At 42.4% G+C, this 20,434-nt stretch overlaps 2 protein-coding genes across 2 annotated transcripts in view; both read right to left on the bottom strand.

The window, feature by feature from the left end:
- Positions 1–1,945: 1,945 nt before the first annotated feature.
- On the bottom strand, positions 1,946–16,172 carry LOC128830376 (glioma pathogenesis-related protein 1-like). Its single transcript, XM_054016198.1, has 7 exons — positions 14,934–16,172; positions 10,470–10,814; positions 9,276–9,521; positions 8,355–8,467; positions 5,685–5,767; positions 4,096–4,122; positions 1,946–3,999 (listed from the first exon to the last, which is right to left on the bottom strand). Exons 2-7 carry the CDS (start codon positions 10,647–10,649, stop codon positions 3,776–3,778), a joined length of 873 nt encoding a protein of 290 aa, XP_053872173.1. The 5' UTR covers positions 10,650–10,814; positions 14,934–16,172; the 3' UTR covers positions 1,946–3,775.
- A 1,278-nt stretch (positions 16,173–17,450) lies between these two features.
- The window catches only part of LOC128830567 (glioma pathogenesis-related protein 1-like), a 42,579-nt gene continuing 39,595 nt past the window's right edge, over positions 17,451–20,434 (bottom strand). The window contains exons 5-6 of the mRNA XM_054016430.1: positions 17,743–17,769; positions 17,451–17,648 (exon numbers count right to left, since the gene is read on the bottom strand). Of these exons, the coding sequence (XP_053872405.1) occupies positions 17,494–17,648; positions 17,743–17,769 (182 nt within the window). The 3' untranslated portion in view covers positions 17,451–17,493. The remainder of the gene's footprint in view (positions 17,649–17,742; positions 17,770–20,434) is intronic.

Here is a 20,434-nt window from a genome sequence, read left to right as displayed (position 1 = left end):
CTTTCAGACTGGTACTGAGGATGCCTTTGGTACAAACATCTGTGACTCCTATGAAGCCAGCATAAAAGATTCAGGAAAAGTAGAGGTGGCCAAATCCTCTGGTGCCATAAAGCTCGGCAACAATTGTTGGGGTGCTGAGACAAACCATGACCCCGCTGGTACTGGAGTTGGTGGCACACAGGTGATATGTGCCAAAAGCATTCATGATGAGGTAGATGTGCTACCTATCAGTTCTGGGAATCCCCTGAGCGATCCCAAAGGGGCTGGATGCCACCAGTTCCAAGTGCCCTGCTGCTAAGTCCTTTCAGACACAAGAGGGGCGACAGATTGACTTTGTGCTGCCTTTTTAGCAGAAGTAGAGGAGATTTATCCCTTTTTCTTTTAGGAGCATCCTTACATAGAGATCCATTCCAACACACCTGTGCAGGGATTTACCCCTCTCTCGGAACGAGATGAAGGAACAACCAGCAAGATAGTAGGGGAGTCCTTCAGAGAGGCAGCAACAGCCTTGGAGGCTGAATAAACAGCTGCTGGGGTGCTCTTATTTGAAAAGTGCTGAGGACTAGATGGATCCTGCCTCCTTCCAGGTTCTGAGGCAGGCCTCACTTATTTGTCCAGGAGACACAGTTTTAATCTGCTAAATCCATGGATGCTAGTTCTTTCAGTAAAATCTTTACAAGAACTGCATTTGTCCTTAACATGCCCCTGTCTGAGGCAAAATAAACATGTTGAATGTTCATTGCTGAGGGGTTTAACCACCTCAGACAATGAACAATATTTAAGCCCAGGAGACTTCTGGCCCCACATGGAGCTAATTCCTGGTACTGGATGAGGAAAACAAAGAGAAATGTTCACCTTAATTAAAACCAAATGTACACAACATTATCAAGTAGTTACAAAAAACGTAATGAGGAGAACTGCAAGTGCAAGAGACTGGATGCTGCTAACTGGTTCCATCGCATAGCCAGGTGGTAAGATGAAACTGAGGGTTGGTTAGTTGCTTTGCCCCCGTTATGCTCTTGGATGGGGGACTCCAGGGCAGAAAGGGCGTAGTCATGGCCCGGTGGACATGGCTGGCTAAAGCGTTCCAATCTCCAGCACACTTGGTGCATGGGCACCAAAAGTGGAATACACACAAAGTGCTTGAAGAATTTCAGGTGCTAAAACAAACTATTTTAAAAATTAATGAGGTTTTATTTAGGTTTCTAATGTAAAAAGTCTTTTTGTATATCATTTTCTGAAACTGACAAATTAACCATTGTAAAGGGGCTTGTGTGTGCAAATATAACTTTTAAATCTCTTCATTGTTCTGTATCCAGATATGTGAACCGGCGTATTAGTGGACAGGGTGCATTAAGGGTAAATAATGGGAGAAGAGAGTTGAATCCATCACAACTTTGAGTCTTTCCCCAAAAATGTTAGGCTCCGCTCTCCAGGACGGACTCTTCCTCTTAGCTCACTTTCTCCACCCCATTCTATTCCTCTTCCCCCAAGGTTGAACATTAGGAATGCATTGTCATCTTCACATTTTGAATTTCCAGGCTTTCCATGGTATATCACACAACCTAAAGTTAAACTTCCAGTTTTTCTGTTTACTAATGGCATATGCAGGTGTTTTCAAATCTGCATCTATCCAACCTACAATCCAATAAAGGCCACTTCCCCACTGTTATATGCTCTCACACACTCCTCAATAACACAAGTATCTCTTTCCCCGAGGATAATGATGCTACCTCTCAAGGCAGATAGTGCTATATTATATCTGGCACAGAAATTAAAATAATAAGAATTAAAATGCAAAAATAACTTTTAGTGTACAATGATTCAAAGGCTAAAAATAGTAAATGGCAGATTTTTTTTTATTATATACAAAAGCAATATATGACAAATACAACTAAACTGTTTTTGTAGCTGTGTGATTGTCATTCTTATTTCAAAGATTCATGAGTATCTTCAATGGATTCATAGAGTCCAAGGTGAAAAGAGATCATTGGGACCTCCCATATAACACAGCCAACCATAGAACTCCCCAAAATAATTCCCAGAGCACAGCTTTTAGAAGAACACCCAATCTTGATTTAAAAATTGTCAGTGATGTAGAATACACCATGACCCTTGGTTTTCTCTCGGACTGGTGAAGTATCAATTTACAGCCAATAAAAAAGAAATATTCCTTTTTTCAGGGTAATATCAAACTCTGCATTTCCCTGCTGCAGACAGTTAACTGAACAATGCTTTAGCTGTATCTATATTTTTGAAGAGCAATATTGACTATCATTAATTTTATGATTCTTGAGAATACTTGTACCATAGCTCAGCATGAGAAGTGCAGCCAAATGTCATACTACAGAGACAATCTGATTGCCTTGGGGGTCAGGGAGGAATTTTTCTCTTGGGATAAAGCATTGCACAATCAGTCAGTTGCATAATGGGTTATTTTTCTGTAAATAATTGGGTATGAGCCATTGCCAGAGTCCTAATATGAGACGATTAAGTCTAGCCTGGTATCACAAAAGAACACTGGGCTTGCAATGTGGTGGTTTACATTTTAGGTGAGTAAAGTCATGTATAGCGCATTTGGTATGTAATTTGGTGTTTACTGTGCATTAAATAGATACCTCTCCTGCTCTTTCCCTGCCCCCATCCCCTCAACTAGAACTGCAGGGACTTGGGGGGGTTATTTTAATCCAAGCTAGTTGCTAGTTTAATGTCAAATCCAACCCATTGGTAAAGTCTTTTAAGGCTTCTCTCTGTCCTACCTCTGCTGCAGTCCCACTTGTGCCCCTTGTGCTGAATTAACACTTCTGGAAGCAGCACTGGGTCCAGAGCGACTGAGCAGAGGCTGCCAAGTGAGCAAGACAAGAGCCTCATGGCAGTGCTGACAGAGGGAGGATGGACACTTATTAAAACCTTATGTATGGAAAAACAGCTTGGGGAAAGATATAGAAGGTAAGAGGGGAGTTCCCATGATTCTATAACCCATCCCAGGTTAAGCCAAGTAAACTTTGAGTGGAGTCCTTGGAGTTACAGATAAGGGAATATGGGTCATACTGAATATTCTAATTATACTTGTAGGTCCTTAATCTATTTGTCCTCCTGGAATTGGACTGAGATATAACAAATCCATTCCACCTTGGCCACCAAACAGTCATTTGGTTGGTACAAAATTTCAGTCCTCGGTCACTTGCTCTGGATGTGAAGCAGAAATGCTCTGTATTCTATTTCCCCACAGTCACTCAGCTCTCAAAAAGTGTGTGTGTGTGTGTAATGTCTAGAGATGAGGATACAATAGGAGAACAGATGATTGTATAGGACATGGCACACAACCTGCTCTTGCTGGAATGGGGCTCCTTGCTGCTATCAAGCATACAGGCAGCTAACTCCACCATTGCTCTGCCAATGCTTCTGTACACCAGCATTTTTATATATATAGCAATGACCCTCCTTTACCTGCGGAACCCTTTAGAGAAGGTATCTGGGGTGATTCTCATGAGGTGTTTATGGGACATCATTATTTGACAATGGTGACAGTTAGGAGAAGGCAGTTATAGTGAAATGTCTAAAGCTGTCGCCTTATGTTCTAAGGTGCTTCTTAGGGAAAAGAATGGACAACAAAGAGGTACGCCTGGGGTGCAGAGAGGTACAAAATCTCTGGCTTTGATTGAATAGTTAACATGCACACCACCTCCTCCTTGTCCCAAACAACCATGAGCAGCCCAGGAAAACTGACTGGTACTAATGCTTATGTACATCGACAATAGGAGGCAAATGGAGATTACTCATATATAAATATCTGGGGATACTGCCATTGTACTAGTAAGACCGCACCAAAAGTCAGTAACACAAACAGTAGCCTTACTATTAAAACAGTAATACAGTATTGGTCACACGAGGAGCGTGGAGGGCTGGGGTGTGGCGCACCGGAGGGGTTGGGGTGTGGAGCACCAGAGGGGTTGGCGTGTGGCGGTATGTCCCAGTCTGGATACCAACTGGAGTAACCTAGAAAACAAAAAGGAGATAATGTATTTATCAAGCCATGTGATATGTAGCAGACTCTAAGTATTTCAAGTAACAATATAAGATTGTGATACGTACTTTTCAATGTGTCACGTTCTGGATTTTCTGGTGAGAGATGAGAAAGAAATGTAAATATGGCTATCATTCAGCTTTATTTATTAATGAAAAATGGATAGCCCATTGGTGCTGATGATATTCTGAATAACAGTCTAGGATTTGTGTTTTCTCCCTGCCTGGACAGCAGGTAATACTTAATGATCCTCCTCAATTTTATAAGAGTGTTAAAGTACTAAGATCAACAACTGCAAATTTCTACAGAGACTTGTTGAGTTAGAATGTGGTCATCACCCACTTTCAGCCAAAGTGGCAGAAACTTGAGCCAGATCATTCAGCAAATCATATAAAGCAGGGGTTCTCAAACTGGGGGTCGGGACTTGGGGGTCAAGAGGTTATACCTGGGCGGTCGTGAGGTGTCAGCCTCCACCCCAAACCCCACTGTGCCTCCAGCATTTATAATTGTGTTTGTGTTTTTAATTTATTGGGGGGGTCGCACTCAGCGGCTTGCTATGTGAAAGGGGTCACCAGTACAAAAGTTCGAGAACCACTGATATAAAGCAACCCATGATGTGAAAGGCACAAAAGAAGAGCAGCAAATGCCATTTAGATGACTAACTCACTGACTGCGTCTGCACTCATACCCCAGGTAGATTTCCAAATGTCCTACAAAAATGACCCGTGTCAACGAAACTGTATCCCCAGCTGAGGGGTATCTAAAAGTTTGGCACTGACTGTGAACTGATTTAAAAAAAAATGGTGGAAGGTGCAGTAAATAAAATTGGTATCCCAGAGATGAAGGAAACCGCAAAAGAAAAGGTGGGATTTATTGTTTTTAAAAGGTCATGGCTTTACATAACTTTAAAAAGTGCAATAAGGACAGACATTTGTGCTGAAAACCCCCACTGGGCAGGATGTGGGGGAAGCATTTAGCACAGAAACAATTTTCATTAGTGGCTGAATCCTGCAAATGGATCTGCCTGGGCGTAACCCATGGAAGTGAGTCATACTCCATATCAGAAAGGTGGAAATATTTGCAGGATCTAGCCTTAAACGTTTGAAAATTCTTTTCACATTCTGTGAAATGTTTCTGGTAATCCCTTGATGCATTCGTCTGTGACATCAGATGCCATGGATTGCAAAACATGCCAGCAGGATTTCACAGCCAGGAAACAAAATCTAAAGGTTTAAGTATTTGTGTGGTTGGAGCACTCCTGAGCCTGGTTAGTGGGGCTATTCATTCTAAAAATAGATATTTTCATGTTATGTATTGGAGTTTGACTTTAAGCATCTCTGCACTTACTGAAAGTATCACTGACATTAAAGATGGTTCCTGACTTCAGTGGGACGCTACATAGCAGTAAGGGTCTGTGTTGCAGACCCCTTTGCAGGATCAGGCTTTATTGCTATTTTTCAGAAATCACAGAGGTTCTTCATTGTTGGCTTTTCTGTTCCATGTCACTTCTGAATTCAGATGGAACTATTCTAGGAAAAGTACTCCAGCTGATGGAATAATGTCAATAACTCATTTAACCTGGTACAGCTTGAATACCTGCCGTATTTCCCCTGCCAATTATGCGACTTTGCTCTCCATAGAATGCCCTTGCACTTACCACAGAGCTTGTCCACACACTTTTCACCACTGCAGTCACTACATGCTGCTCCTGTTTTATATGGCTGTGTCGGAGAATTCCCACTGCAAAGCAGAAAAATGTTTAATCCTTTGGGGGAAGAATTTAATATATCATGTGATTTGAACTGTTACAATCACATAAGAGTATTCTGGAAGAAAAAAAAAAGCCCTGGACCCAGAAATATGTAACTTTCTAAAACAATTGATTTTTATTTTTCAAATTTCTTTTGGTCCAGACTATGAATCTCTCACTCCCATTGGGGGCTACTCACATGACTCATCCTATTTAAATGAATGGGACTTCCTAGAGAGCAATGTGCTATTCAGGGTTTGGGAATCTGGCTCTGCATTATTATAACCTGTTTTATTTAAAGAAATTATACCACAATTCTGGAAGACAGTAATTTGAGGGTATTTCTTTAATGGAAATTATCTTATTTCTGGAGTTTGAATTTACAGTAGCTGCAAAGTTTGAGTGGGGCTGTAGCAGGATTGCAGTGCTAGCCTGGTGGAGAACTGCTCCCTTTCCCCCAATTTTGACTGGTTTTGGGTTACAATTCACGTTAATATTGAATGCAGGGGCAATGGAACATGTTATCCTTATTGTATGAGTAAAGGGCATCAGCATTGTACTTAGCATGCCCTGATTGACTGGGTCACCTTACACTGAACCTCACTTGCTAAGAAGTGGGTAGGGATGCCAAATCCCAGTGAAAATGAGAGGGACAATGACAGGTGTTCTCAGCTGATGATGTGCACTCTACCCAAAGGGTCTTCTATACACCATTTGACCCTCCCCTCCCCACTCCAGTGTTTAAAGACAGAAATGACCAGACTCGATTGAAAGTCCTTGTTTCTGTTCAGTGGTTACTACGGCTGACATCCTTGATGAGCTGGTCTAGTGGCTTAGTCTTATGTCTGGTGTGGGAACAGTGTTGTCGTAAAAGACAACAGAGGCAGCAGCTGAGAGGTTCCCTGCTACCCAGTGAAATCACTAAGAGTGGGGCTGGCCCTCAGAATGCAGCAGCAGTGAGTCGCAAGTGAGCAGCAAGTGGAGGCAGAGGTGAGCAGTGGTGGAGAGAACAGTGGCAGCAGCAGCAGAGTGCACCTGCGGAGATGACCACATTTGTAGAGGTGGTAGCAGCAGGCTCCCTTTTCAGGGGTGGGATGTGTGAACCCACGTGAAAGCACCTCTGAATTCTGGGTCTTGTAAGGACCCCCGACTATGAGTGGGATGAGAGTAAAAACGGAGTGATTTTAAGATGGTAAGAATATTTAGTCTGTTTAAAACTCTGGTTTTTGCTTGTCTGTTTTTATCAACACCTAATTATTATCAATGTCTAAAACAGCTGGGAAAAAGGAGAACTATGTTGAAGATTCAATGCTCCCGCTCATTCATAGGTATGAGAGAGCTACCGATACACAGCTGAGATCTCCAGCAAATCTTCCAGCAAAATCAAAGAAGCACAAATGTGACATTCCTGAGATTTGAGTTGAAGCAGAAGCTGCTCTCCCCACAGCTTTTCAATTAAACATACAAAACTCAGTAACTTTGTTACATTATCAAGATGCTAAAAGGGGCACAAACCCCAATTTAAAAAATCCCTTGCGGGTTATCTTTAAGATACTAACTTTTTTTGCATTAAAAATATTTGTGAAGGGCCCCCTTTTGTACACATTTTAGCATGTTGACAGCAATGAGACTTACATAGTTGTGTGGATCTTGGTACAACTGGAACTACATTAGGCAGGTGTTAGGCAGAAATAGAAAGCTAGTATGGAGGAAATAAGAAGTCTCCCAGGAAGTGAGCTTTTGTTGGCTGTTAGCAGATTATTAAGGAGCATTAAGGACTGTATCTGTTTTGGTGTACTAGTAATGGGTGAACCTGAAATGGTTTTGTGGGGAAGTAACTTTTTTTTTTTTTTTAATTGGTTCTTTAGTGGTTTTAACCAGAAGTACAATAGAATAGTCAGACTGAAAGAACAACAAAAAAACCATTATTACTGGGTTGCTAGCCAACACGTACTAAAGTGAGGGGCAGTATCTATCTCTTGCCTTCCTGTAGTAAAGACCCAATAAATAATCAAACTGGAAATACAGAATAGCCACAGAACTTACTGTGCCTCTTTTTCGCTTGAGGACCTAGTTATATAAAAGATATCCCTCCTGAGTGGATTCATTTCATGCCCAGCATAGGTGTGATTGGGTGGTATGTTTTTATTAGAAAATGGTCACGCTTACCCCTTGTCAGAAAAACTGTAACACTGGCTAGTTTGCAATTTGCCAACTTGTACTAAAACGAGTGCACTGTTTGACCCTCATGGAGAGGGACACAGTGAAGCTGTAGTTGGCAATTTGTATTTCAAACTGATTTACTTCCTCCCTCCCCCTGACTCCCCGAGTGCAGTTTTTATACCTTCTGCATCTGTATAACCTCTAATCAGTTTTTTGAAAGGGCTATTTTGCAGACTGTGAGCAGGGGAGGAGATGATGGGCATATCCTTTCATGCCTCCATACCAAAGGTCTATGGCAACTGTTCCTCAGGTCAAGGAAACCTGGGCGCAGCTCTCTGGCTGGACCACTCCAAACATCAGCCAGAGTGGAATTGATCACCTGCTCTTGGATCTTTTAAAATAACATCAACTTACGCTGGTGCATAGTTGCAAACAAAATGTGCTCCATTGATGAGTCCGTCAAAACCTGTAACTCTAGGACAGAACTGAACTGCACAGCCAACTTTGTAACTTCTGGCCCAAACAACCTAAAAGGAAAACCAAAATACATTAAACTTTTCCAGGACTACCCAGAGACTGCTGCAATTATGATATTTAACAAGAAATAAGTAATTGAGGGTGTGCGTGTTTTGTAACAGCAGCCACAGAAGCATTAGTTACAGCCTATGGAGCCATTTAGATGAAAAATTCCTGTATTTACTATTTGGTTTGTGATTGTGTAATATTGGAATCTTTCTTAGACTCTAGGGTGACCAGATGTCCCGATTTTATAGGGACAGCCCCGATATTTGGGCCTTTGTCTTATATAGGTGCCTATTACCCCCCCACCTGTCCCGATTTTTCATACTTACTATCTGGTCACCCTACTTAGCTCAGATCATCCCCTTCCTGCAGAAAAATCCCCCAGGGCTTGTGAGGACAGGGGAGAAAAAACTAAATATCCTCTCACTGAGTTCTCTCTAGACCAGTCTGTCAGAGCATGCCTCCTTCCCCCTCCATGGCAGGTTCAGTGCCAGAACCAGCCATCTCGTGGATTTCTCCCAGAGAGGCAGAGGAATATCTGCATGGAGATGCTGTGTCTCCACACCAAAACCAAGGGCAGTGGGTCTCTTGCTGCACAGCACCCTCCTGACTCTGTGCTAAACAAAGAAAAAAGAACAAAGTTCTCCTAACCCACACTTTTGTAAATCACAATTTTGTAAGTGATTTAGGCAAAATATGTGTCTCTTTCTCTTCAAAGATCTGTAGAAGGCAAAGTGTGTGTGTGTGTGTGTCTTTTTCTCTTCAAAGACCACAACTCATTTGAAATTAAGATGGAGGAAACAAAAGGATCACCTGGGTGTAATGGCCACACATTCTTCTACAATAGCGGGTCTCAAAAGTGTAGTCTGTGACTTCATTATACCAATTGCTGATAGCTGCACTCGCAGAGAAGAGAGAGCGAGAGCCAGTCCAGATGTTTTCTCCAACTGGAGTAAAGTTAGGGTGCATTTTTCCTGATATTTTAAGGTAGCCATTATGATCAAAGTGGCATCGCTTTGCCCATGCTTTGGCACTCTTAGCTAAAGCAGAGTCCCAGGACTGCAGAATGAAAAAGACACAAAAATGACTTAAAATGCAATGACTTGAACAAACTCAAACCTCTTTAACAGGAACTTTTCTCTTAATCCTTCCTGCCTTCCAGGCCTGTGATCTTGGACTCTTCTCTGCTTGTCTCCCTGCCCCACATCTAGTCTTTCCTAAAAACCTGTCACTCGTTCCCTTTCACTACAAAATCCACTCTTTCCTGCCTGTCCCTCATATACTGAAAGACATTTAATATTTGTGCACTCATCTCTGATGTGCTGTCAAGCTATGACAATCTGAATGGGAGAAATTCTAAGTGTCTTATTGAAACACGCTGCAAATTCTGTCCTCCATAACTGAACTAATTTAAGGCAGCTTTTAAACAGCGAGGGCTCAGTCATGAGCTCAGCTGTGCACCTGCACAGGGATTAGGGGGCATAAGAAGCCCCTTTACTTTCCCAAGCTACCCACTCATCAGACTGTTTGTGTGGCTGTGACAGGACAGTAGCTGCTGTCACCAGGGGGAGGAGTGGCTGGGCAGGGGCAAGAAGTGGGAAGAGCCTTAATTTTGACACTTCAACATGTTGTCCAGCACACCTGAGCCAGGACAGCAGGACAAGTAATAGTGGCACAGCTTACAAGGGCACTCAGTCTATTTGGTCCTTGTCTTTCTCCTGAAGCAGCACAGCAATGCACTTCCCTCCTGACTCAGGCAGGACTACAAATTGGCAAACCAGTCTTAAATGAAGGACTCGCCTTTCAAATGAGGAATACTTAACAAGTCTGTACCCAGCTGTAATCATTAATTGCCCTTTTTTTTTTTTTTTGGTATTTACTATGAACTACTAACAACTGGAGTAGCTAAAATATTCACAGAACTAGTGAGAAAAGTACAAGGCAAATGTATTAATTCAACAGCACAAAACAATTTCCATCACAAATAGATGGTGAAAGTCTCCTTACCATGTGACGCATGTTGCTGGCTGGTGGATTCACCTTGGACCGAAAGTTGTTATGAGCATTCACGCACTCCTTAATAAACTGTCTATCTTCTATATCGGGCAAAGTATTTGTCTTATAAGAATAACAGGAACTTAAAAGGTCTAGTAATAGCAGAACACCAAGGAACAATCTGACTTTCATGATTCTCAACTGTTTTTGATTTCTCTCAAAACTTTGTAAGAAGAATCTCTTAGGTGGATATGGTGCTGTTTGCCTCTAACATAGCACTCTGGGGGGGTGCAGTTTCAAACTTGGTTGTCTCTTCCGCTCCTTGGTTTCCTAAGACGAAATCATGCTGATTCTTGCCTGTGTGATAACAGGAAATGAATTGCTTCAGCAGCTTCAACATAAAAGTAAGGGAACTGGTTTGTCAATTCAGTGTTGCTTAATTTAAGAAAAAAAAAACAACAAAAAAACAAGTTGCCCTCTGTGGAAGATGCCTTCTTACCTTTATGAGACCACAGTTCAATCCCCTCCTACAAGACCTCATGTCACAGTGTCCTTCTTTACAAATGAGGAAACGTGGTTGGGATTCCTAGGTCAGCTAATCTTTGGAAATCAAGGAGGCACTACCTCTCCTCCAGGAGCTTTGTGATGCCGCACTCTGATTTACAGAAGAATCCCATGGGAAGTGCTGGATTTCATGATCCCAACCTCAGAATTCGGTGTGGCTTGTCAGCTTGGGGGTGGTTAGTGCTTAACCAGTAGGGCTGTTAGCAGAAATAGCTAATGTTTATGCAGGCCTACCCTTCCAGGTGACTGGAGGAGGGGCACGTATTTACACCAGGCAGTTCTGGAGAAGCCCCCTCTCACTGTGAGGGAGGGCATGTGTGGGAGGGCATAATATTGTGCATTTGACCCACAGGTTCACTGCTAGGCCTCAGCACTGAGGCAGCACGGAGGCTATGTTGACTTTATTCCCCAGAAATGGAACGGTTGGCTACTGTGTGTATAATGGTCTGGTTGGAGCAGCACCCCATTCTGAACTGTCAGGGAGCCCCAGCATGGCCACTGGTCTCCTGGGAGGGGAAGAAGTCTCTATCTCCAGTGCAAACAATATTTGCAAACTCATGGATGACAGGAGAGGTCCTAGAAGACTCTCTTCTCCTTCCCAAAGGTTTTGGCGGCAGGCCACTTTTGGGGGCTACACAGCTCCTCCCACAACACCTGCCTGGACCTTTCCCTCACCGATGGGCTGCTCAGTACCTTCTTCCTCTGACAACTGACTCTTTCTACCCTTCCACACTTCAGACGCTCCACAAACTCAGCCAAGGCCTCTTTAGCTTTAGAGCACCTCTTGAGGGCCAGAGCTTCTCAGGCCCATAGATCCTTCCTTTCAACACGCAGTGGCCGGACATTTGAAACACCGCCGTTTCCAGGATGGAATATGCTGCTTCCAGATGTTGGTGCCCAGGAAGAATTCCTGGTACTCTTCCCTGCTACTCTTTTTCTGATTGACTTTCCTTTACCAAGCAGAAACTAGGGACCAGCTGCTGGCTCTTTGCAAATGGACACAATCAGCCTGAGCCACTAGACATGTCAGAAGATCCCCCACCAAAAGCAATGCTGTGATTCAGATTTGAGCTTACTGTGGCCACAGTACAGAGTACTAACCACTATATGATCACATCCAGCCCCCAAGTGACACAGCAGCTCAGCAGAAAATGCTCAGATCTGCACTCTTGGGGTGGCCACCTACCTGACCTATGGCCACAGGTATTTCTTAAGTCTCCCCATTAGTTAAAATTGTAACAAAAGGAAAAAAGACAGAAGGCCAGCCTGCTGCCTCTCCGCTTTTCTCTCTTCCTCACCCTTTGACCAGCTTCCACCCTGTTTGGCTGGGCGATTGTCCTCATGCCATTGGCCAGAGTATTTCCCTTTGTGACCCTGAAACGTGCCCTGACATGCAGGTCTTGAAGTTGGGCCCAGTGGTGGAAGGCAATATAGAGACTTTCAATAGGGTAAGCAGCCGGGGTGGCCTTGCGTGCTAATTGTCTCTCTGGAGGTGAAAATCAACACTGCGGGGTGTGAACAGAAGTTGCCATAGAAGCAGGAGGTGAGGAATGTACTGGCATTTCTTTCTCCCCATTTGAAAGGTGTTGTCCTCCCCATTGGGGAAATTGAACCCCGGTCTCCCATGTGGCAGGTGGGGATACTCACCACTATACTAACAAGGAATAGGGTAGGGCCTTCTACTGCATGGAATTCCAAGAGACCAGCTGTGGCCAGTTTACACCACACCAGGGGCCCCACCAGGCAGCAACATCCCTTGCTCTCTTCTCCTTCCCAAAGGCTTTGGCTGTAGGCTGCCTTTGGGGGCTACACACCTTCTTCCACAGCACCTGTGTGGGACCTTTCCTTCAATGACAGGCTGTTCAGCACCTTCTTTCTCTGACAACAATGGTCTCTTTCTTCCCTCCCCCTTCCACACTTCAGACCCTCCTCAAAGTCACGCCATCACAAACTTAGCCAAGGCCCCTTTGGCTTTAGAAGCACCTCTTGAGGGCCACAGCTTCTCAGGCCCACAGATCCTTCCTTCCTTTCAATGTGCAGTGGCCAGACATTCGAAAAACAGCCGTTTCCAGAATTGAATACGCTGCTTCCGGACGTTGGCGCTCAGGAAGAATTCCTGTTACTCTTCCCCATTACTTCCCCAGAATTGACTGACGGTGCCAGGAGTCCTGAGAAGCAGAAGAAGCGTCTTTTTTTGGCTCTAGAGATATGGAACAATGCTGCATATCACTAATAGAAGCCAGGACACTTCTTATTGAGGCTGAAGTACTCAGTGCTGAGTCGGAGTGACTAGGCTCCAAGGGAGGGCGAAATGCTGCCTCCATGAGGAGGAACCTAAGCCTGATGTCCCTGTCTTTTTTTGGTGCAGGGCCTGAAGTTTCTGCAGATTTTGCAGTACTCCCACATGTGAGCTTCCCCCAGACACTTAAGGCAGCCGCAATGGGGGTCACTGACAGGCATACGCTTGTGGCATGAAGCACAAAGCTTAAACCCCTGAGACCGAGGCATGCCCCAGCGGGGTTCGCTAATCTAACTACCTAACTCAACAACTAAAATTTAACTACTATGAATAAAATAACTATGCACAATCAAAGAATCAAAGTCCACTGAGAGGAGTACTTGCAGAAAACGCAAGGAAAGCTGAGTGACCTTCACAGGCAGTAAGAAGGAACCGAGGGGGCTGCGGGTCAGGAGAACCCTTTATATCTGCACTATATGTGTGCAACTCCAGGGGCACCAGAGCCCACCCAACGGATACCACTGAGGGAAATACTTTCCAGTGGTGGTGCTCTGGGCGAGCACACACATACATTGGAATGGACATGAGCAAGCACTCTAAGAAGAACATAAGGTTAAAACAAATTCTGAAGACAATTGAGGCTACCGGATTCAAGTTAAAGTGAGGAAAAATCTGTGCTACAGAAATTACAGGAAGGCACATATCCAGAAACATTCAAACAATAGTTTAAATCCTACCTAAAAATGTATCAGAACTGCTTGATTTCCCCAATATAATAACATGCCAAAAGAAATTCATGCACCTGTTTCCCCTTCCTTCATATTTTAATCCAAAATACAATCAACACAGGTACATTAGCGAAGAGGCTCCTGTGGAACTGCAGCCTAATTATGGGGGTAATATTTCTAGGAAAAATCTGTTGAACAAAACCAAGCACACTGCTGACGCTTTACAAATAATTAATGCTTTAAAATACAATCAAAATCACATACACTGCAGGAATGTCACTATCCAATTCATTACTGCTAGTGTAATTCTTTCTTAGGTGTCTACAATGGACACACAGGCTATGGTAAAATAAAATGCAGTCTGTGAAGGTGAAAAGAATTTATTTGAAACAAACAAACGTGGAAATAAGGTGGTCATCTACAGTAAATAAAACCTTTGTTGTCTTATACAATTTTTTAGATACTAACACTATATTAACAAACATACAAATAGCGGAAAAGTTGGGATAAAAACTCAGGACTCTTAATTCATCTCTTCTCATCTTTTGAGATGGCATGTGAAGGGCTCAGAAGGCGTGGAGGCCTTTTTAGGGTGAGTGTCTTTGGCCATCCATTTCAAATTTTTCATGCTCACAGAGGTGCAATGCCATCTGGAGTATACATTCCCATTCTATATGAAATTTGAATTGAACATGGAATGATTGTCACAAAATGGTATGTCTCCCCTTCAGAAAAAGCTTTGTTAGCTGACAACCATGCATTGTGTAAAGCATGTCAATCATATCCTAATCCCCATTTCGATTAACCTGTAGGCATCTTCCAATCCCACTCTTTATCTTCACTAACAAAGAAACAACTTAGTTGAAAACAGCTAAAGAACAATTACATGCTAGGCTCAGCATCTGAGATGTGAAAAATGAGCTTCACGCATACAGAAAAACTTACCCACTGAAAAAGGAATTGATGGTAAAGTAATTGTCTCCTAATCAGGCAGGCACCACTATCTGCTGGATAAGCAGTTGTGTGACTCTCAAGTTTTTGTTCAGGACTTCGTAACTAGAGCTCTCCAAGAAATGCATAGCAAACCTCAAACCCACTTAAGATGTGCCTTGAGTTTAAGGTTTACAAGCCTCAAACCATGCTGGCAGAAGTCTGGCCAATATGTGCTGAGGGTGTTCACACAACTTGGAAGACAACAGATCTCCTCCCTCCTTTGCTCTCAAACTAGTTTCTTTTGTTTTCAGAGAGACATATGAGATAAGTGGATTCTCAAATTTTGTTACAAGGGGAGCTAGTAAGTGATGATGGAGTTCCCCCTGGTGGTTTGAGTAGGTATAATTGTATTCTCTTCCATAATTGTATTATCTTCCACAACTAGGAAATCCTATGTTGAGTAATGTTTGAATGTTACTGGATTTTTGTTGTTGTTGCTTGCAAGAAAGTAGTGCCTTAAAGTTATGCAATAACATTAAACAGAAAGCTTAAAACTTTAAACAGCTTTATTACAAATATAAACCTTTGTGCGTTAGGGATTAAGGACTTTAAGCCACATTTTCAAAGGTGTGAGCATCTGAAGCTCATTGAAGTCATTGGGAGCTACGGATGTTGAGCAACTTTGAATATTGGATGACTTTTATTTAGGTACCTAATTATGACTTTGCCTGCCCAACTTTAGGCACCCATTTGTGAAAAATTTTGCCAAGTTTAAAAAAATTAGCAACCTTCTGGGTAATTTTAGTTTTGAAATAGGTATGTTCTAAATGTTTAGAAATGTAAAAGCATTTATGTCCAATAACTGTTTTAAAATAAGTTTTTATGAACAGATTCACTTTTACTCTGGGATATTCTATAAGATGAATCAGTACAATTCTGAATATAGTATTATATGACAAGTATAATGTTTTAGAACTACAATGGAATATATAAAGGTATTATGGGCCGACTGTTCCTTAAAATGAACATGTGTGAAGGTCCCATTAACTTCATCTTGAGCTCTGGGCATGAAAACATGGCAGGATTTGACCTTGTGTTTAAGGAAAAAAAAAAAAATTCAAACACTATCTGTAAACCTTTTGAACTAATACAGATTCCTGAGACAATACACATTTTGTAAAAAGTTACATATTTACCATGTAAACTAGAATTGCTTTAAGCAACCTCAGTGCTTGTCTACACAAACACTTTAGTTTGCATTGAGCTGGGGTGTAAATCTATCCTGTGCTAACCTGCTGCACACTGTGTCTGTGTGGGCTTGCTGCTGTGCACTAAAAATTCTGTAGTGCACTTTAATCTACTCCCATTTCAAAGAAGAGAAGATTAAAGCACACTACAGAACTTCTAGTGTGAAGCAGCATGGTCCTCATGGACATTTATGTGCAGCAGGCTATTGCTGGGTAGATTTACACCCCAGCTCGCAGCAAACTAAGTTTTTTGTGTAGACAAGCCCTCAGTAAATATTAGACATATTGGACCAATCTTGGCTCTAGAATTTACTATATAGCAAAAGAAAAATTTAAAATCCCTGAGTCAATACATATGGTCTTTTGCAGCAATTCAAGTTAACATATATCTAAATAGGATACCTTTAATGCCTTTAAAGTCTCTTGGATAAAATAGAGGTAAACATATATTTATCAGAGGGTTTGGAATGGTTCTCAGATAAAATTCTGTATTTGTTTTACATTAAAAAACAGATAAGATATTCATATTTAAATAACAGTGGTTGTGACAGCAAACCAGGAACTACAAGAAAAGTCTAAACTGGAGCATTTTACTCACTGCATATTTTTTTCCTAAATTCAAAATAAGTTAGGAACAAATTAGTTGAAGGATAATTATTTTTAATAGTTGAAACCTTAATGAATAGTTGCCATTTACAAATTTATATACATTTTTTCTAGAGCTATATTAGTACTATTGAATATTTATAAAATGCTTTCTTTTTATAGAAGTGATATCTGATTGTGTTCCCATTTTACTTGGAGTTTTGACTTGACTCCAGAAAAGTAGGATTAGATCCATAACAGTATGATTCTGTAGACAGACATCTAAATTAAGAAGTCACCACTTCAAATATTTATATAGTGGAAATTACAAATATTATAAAGTGGATACATTGTTTTAATTTACTTATTTAATTCTAGATGCCAGGTGTTCCCCTTTATTTATTAAAATTTCATCATGGAAAAGCCATTTACTAGATATCCCTCTGATGACTCTTGCCAGACTGTCACCTTTAACTTAAAATTTCGCCTTTTTTATCATTTTTATGTCTTAAATACAGATAAATATATTGTATTAATAAATAAGATATGTAAGGGCTTAGCGTAAAAATAATTTACTCTTTATAACCCATTAAACATCCACAGCACTTTATGTTTTTTTAAATGATCAAATTCACCGTAAAAACATCAATCAAGAGAATTCTCTTGATTAAGAGGTGGGTGTGATATTAATCTTTTAAGGACTTGTCATAACTTTTCATGAAATATATATTTCAAATAGATTATTTAGATATACTCATATTTGAATAACGCTTCTGCATAAGAAAAACAATTAGAAAAGCCAATAACATCAGTGATGGTCTTAAAACCACAACAGCAATACAGGACTCGTCACATACGATCCTATTCTCCCAGGGTGGATACCATCTTGTGTAACCTATAAACAAGCATACAAACACAAATTCTTATTGGGCACAACTTGCTTATAAAGAACTAAACTTCAAGTAATAGTATAGAATTGTAATACATACGTATAATTTTATCACGTTTTGGATTTCCTAGGGGGAAAAAAAAAATAGTTTAATCAGCTAGGAACAAATAGTTATTCACCTTACAGTAACTGTGATTCTTTGAAATGATTTATGTGGATCCCGCTCTGCATGCACAAGAGTTCAGAATTAATTGACCAGCAGTGTCCATTGGGGTTGCTCACTCCTTTGCGCTCCCCCACCCAAGGGCAGAGGGATGCCAATTGCTATTTAGGTGTTTCACCACCCAGAATCCAAATGAAAGACTCCAAGCTACAGGGAAGGAGAACAGGTTGTGGGATCCACATGTACAGAACATCTCAAAGAATCAGTTACTGAAAAGTAACCATTCTTTCTTCTTTGAGTGTCTGTATGTGCATATCCCAATCCTGGTCATGGGCTAGCAGTTAAGTTCCCATCTCTTGCTTCCTAGAGGAGTTATCTAAATAATGATTGCCGTATAATCCAACCAAATTTGGCATCAGATCTGACACCAGACATCAATGAATAGTGGCTCGTGAATATATGAACTGAGCTCCAAGTAGTTGCCCAACAGATCTCAGCTATGGGAGCACTACTAAGATAAGCTGCCGAGGTTGCCTATGCTCTGGTAGAATGATATCTAACATAAGACAGAGAAGTCAACTTGCTAATGTTACGGGCTGTTCTAATAAAGTTTGATAACTATTTAAAAAATCTTTGAGATGAGAGTTCTTCCTTTAGATTTGCTTCCATGTGCCACAAATAATCTTGGTGATTTACAAAAGAGTTTTTCGTGTGTAGGTAATAGCTCCTTTTTCATCTACGGTGTGTAATCTTGTCTCACCTGGAGATGAATGAGGTTTCTGAAAGAACACTGGTAAATGTTTCTAACGGTTGGTCTGAAAGTCTGAGGCCTGGTCTACACTAGGAGGTTACGTCGAATTTAGCAGCGTTAACTCGAATTAACCCTGCACCCGTCCACACAACGAAGCTATTTATTTCGACATAGAGGTCTCTTTAAATCGATTTCTGTACTCCTCCCCGACGAGGGGAGTACCGCTAAATTCGACATGGCCATGTCGAATTAGGGTAGGTGTGGATGGAATTCGAAGCTAATAGCTCCAGAAGCTATCCCACAGTGCACCACTCTGTTGACGCTCTGGACAGCAGTCCGAGCTCAGATGCTCTGACCAGCCACACAGGAAAAGCCCCGGGAAAATTTGAATTCCTTTTCCTGTCTGGCCAGTTTGAATCTCATTTCCTGTTTGGACATCGTGGCGAGCTCAGCAGCACTGGCAACGATGCAGAGCTCTCCAGCAGAGGTGACCATGCAATCGCAGAATAGAAAGAGGGCCCCAGCATGGACTGATCGGGAAGTCTTGGATCTGATCGCTGTGTGGGGCGATGAGTCCGTGCTTTCGGAGCTGTGATCGAAAAAACGGAATGCAAAGATCTATAAGAAGATCTCCAAAGCCATGACGGAGAGAGGATACAGCCGGGATGCAATGCAGTGCCGTGTGAAAATTAAGGAGCTGAGACAAGGGTACCAGAAGACCAAAGAGTCAAACGGATGCTCCGGATCCCAGCCCCACACATGCCGTTTCTACAAGGCACTGCATTCCATTCTAGGTGCGGCCGCCATCACTACCCCACCACTGTCCGTGGACTCTGACGATGGGGTATTGTCGACGGCCGCTTCCTCGGAGATGTTCGCAGACGGGGAAGATGAGGAAGGAGATGAGGAGGACAAGGCAGTCAACAGCACTTTCAACGCTGATTTCCCCGACAAACAGGATCTCTTCATCACCCTCACCGAGATCCCTTACCAACCCTCCCAAGGTGATAACCCAGACCGTGAATCAGGGGAAACATCAGTAGGTAAGTGTTTTAAACATTTATTTTGAACAGAATAGGAATGGTATCTTAACAATGGGTTTTTCATGATTAGTTTGACCTAGGCACTTTAGTTTTTAGTCCTTGCCAGTGCAGCTACTGGAAAATTCTGTCAATATGTCCGGAGACAGAGCAGAAATCCTCCTCGGACATCTCCACGAAGGTCTCCTGGAGGTATTGTGAAAGCCTTTGCATCAGGTTCCTGGGGAGAGCGGCCTTATTGCGTCCTCCATGGTAGGAAACTTTTCCGTGCCAGGCTAGCAGCAAGTACTCTGGGATCATTGCCTCGCAAAGCATGGCGGCATACGGCCCTGGTGCTTGCTGGCATTCACGCCGCATGCGGTCTTTCTCTGTCTCCGAAATCCTCATCAGAGTGATATCACTCATGGTGACCTGCTTTGAATTAGGGGAATGTTAGTATTGGGACTGATTGCCTGTTCCTTTACATAACTGTAACCGGCCGTTTACAGCCACGTGGTGGAGGCGTGACAGGGGCAGCATGGAGGGATCTTTCCCGGGGACAGCCGTGAGGGGGGTGGGACAGGGGCAGAGTTCATGCTGGCCAGATTGCCGGCAGCAGGAACTGGCCAACGCTAGGAGCATTGCTTGGAACGTGAAAGGAGGGCACTGCTATAAATTAAGCTTTAAGTAGCTAGAAGTCTACAGCTTACCATGTCCGCCTGCTAGTCGAATTCCGTTGTCCGGCCCCGCTTGTGTGATCTGTACAGCAAGACCCCAGGCACTCAATGGGAAGGCCGAAAATTCGACCTTGTACTGAGTGCGCATGTGATAGGTGCTGTGCATGATCTTGTTCACAGAG

Source organism: Malaclemys terrapin, chromosome 1 (assembly GCF_027887155.1).
Source record: "Malaclemys terrapin pileata isolate rMalTer1 chromosome 1, rMalTer1.hap1, whole genome shotgun sequence".
Lineage (NCBI taxonomy): Eukaryota > Metazoa > Chordata > Testudines > Emydidae > Malaclemys > Malaclemys terrapin.
This window is presented reverse-complemented; position numbering and strand designations above follow the sequence as displayed.

Coding starts and splice junctions, on each gene's coding strand:
- LOC128830376 (XM_054016198.1), bottom strand. CDS start 10,649: ATGAAAGTCAGATTGTTCCTTGGTGTTCTGCTATTACTAGACCTTTTA. Junction 8,468..9,275: donor TGTGTGGCCATTACACCCAG/GTGATCCTTTTG, acceptor TTTTCCTTTTAG/GTTGTTTGGGCCAGAAGTTA. Junction 4,000..4,095: donor AGAACGTGACACATTGAAAA/GTACGTATCACA, acceptor TTTGTTTTCTAG/GTTACTCCAGTTGGTATCCA.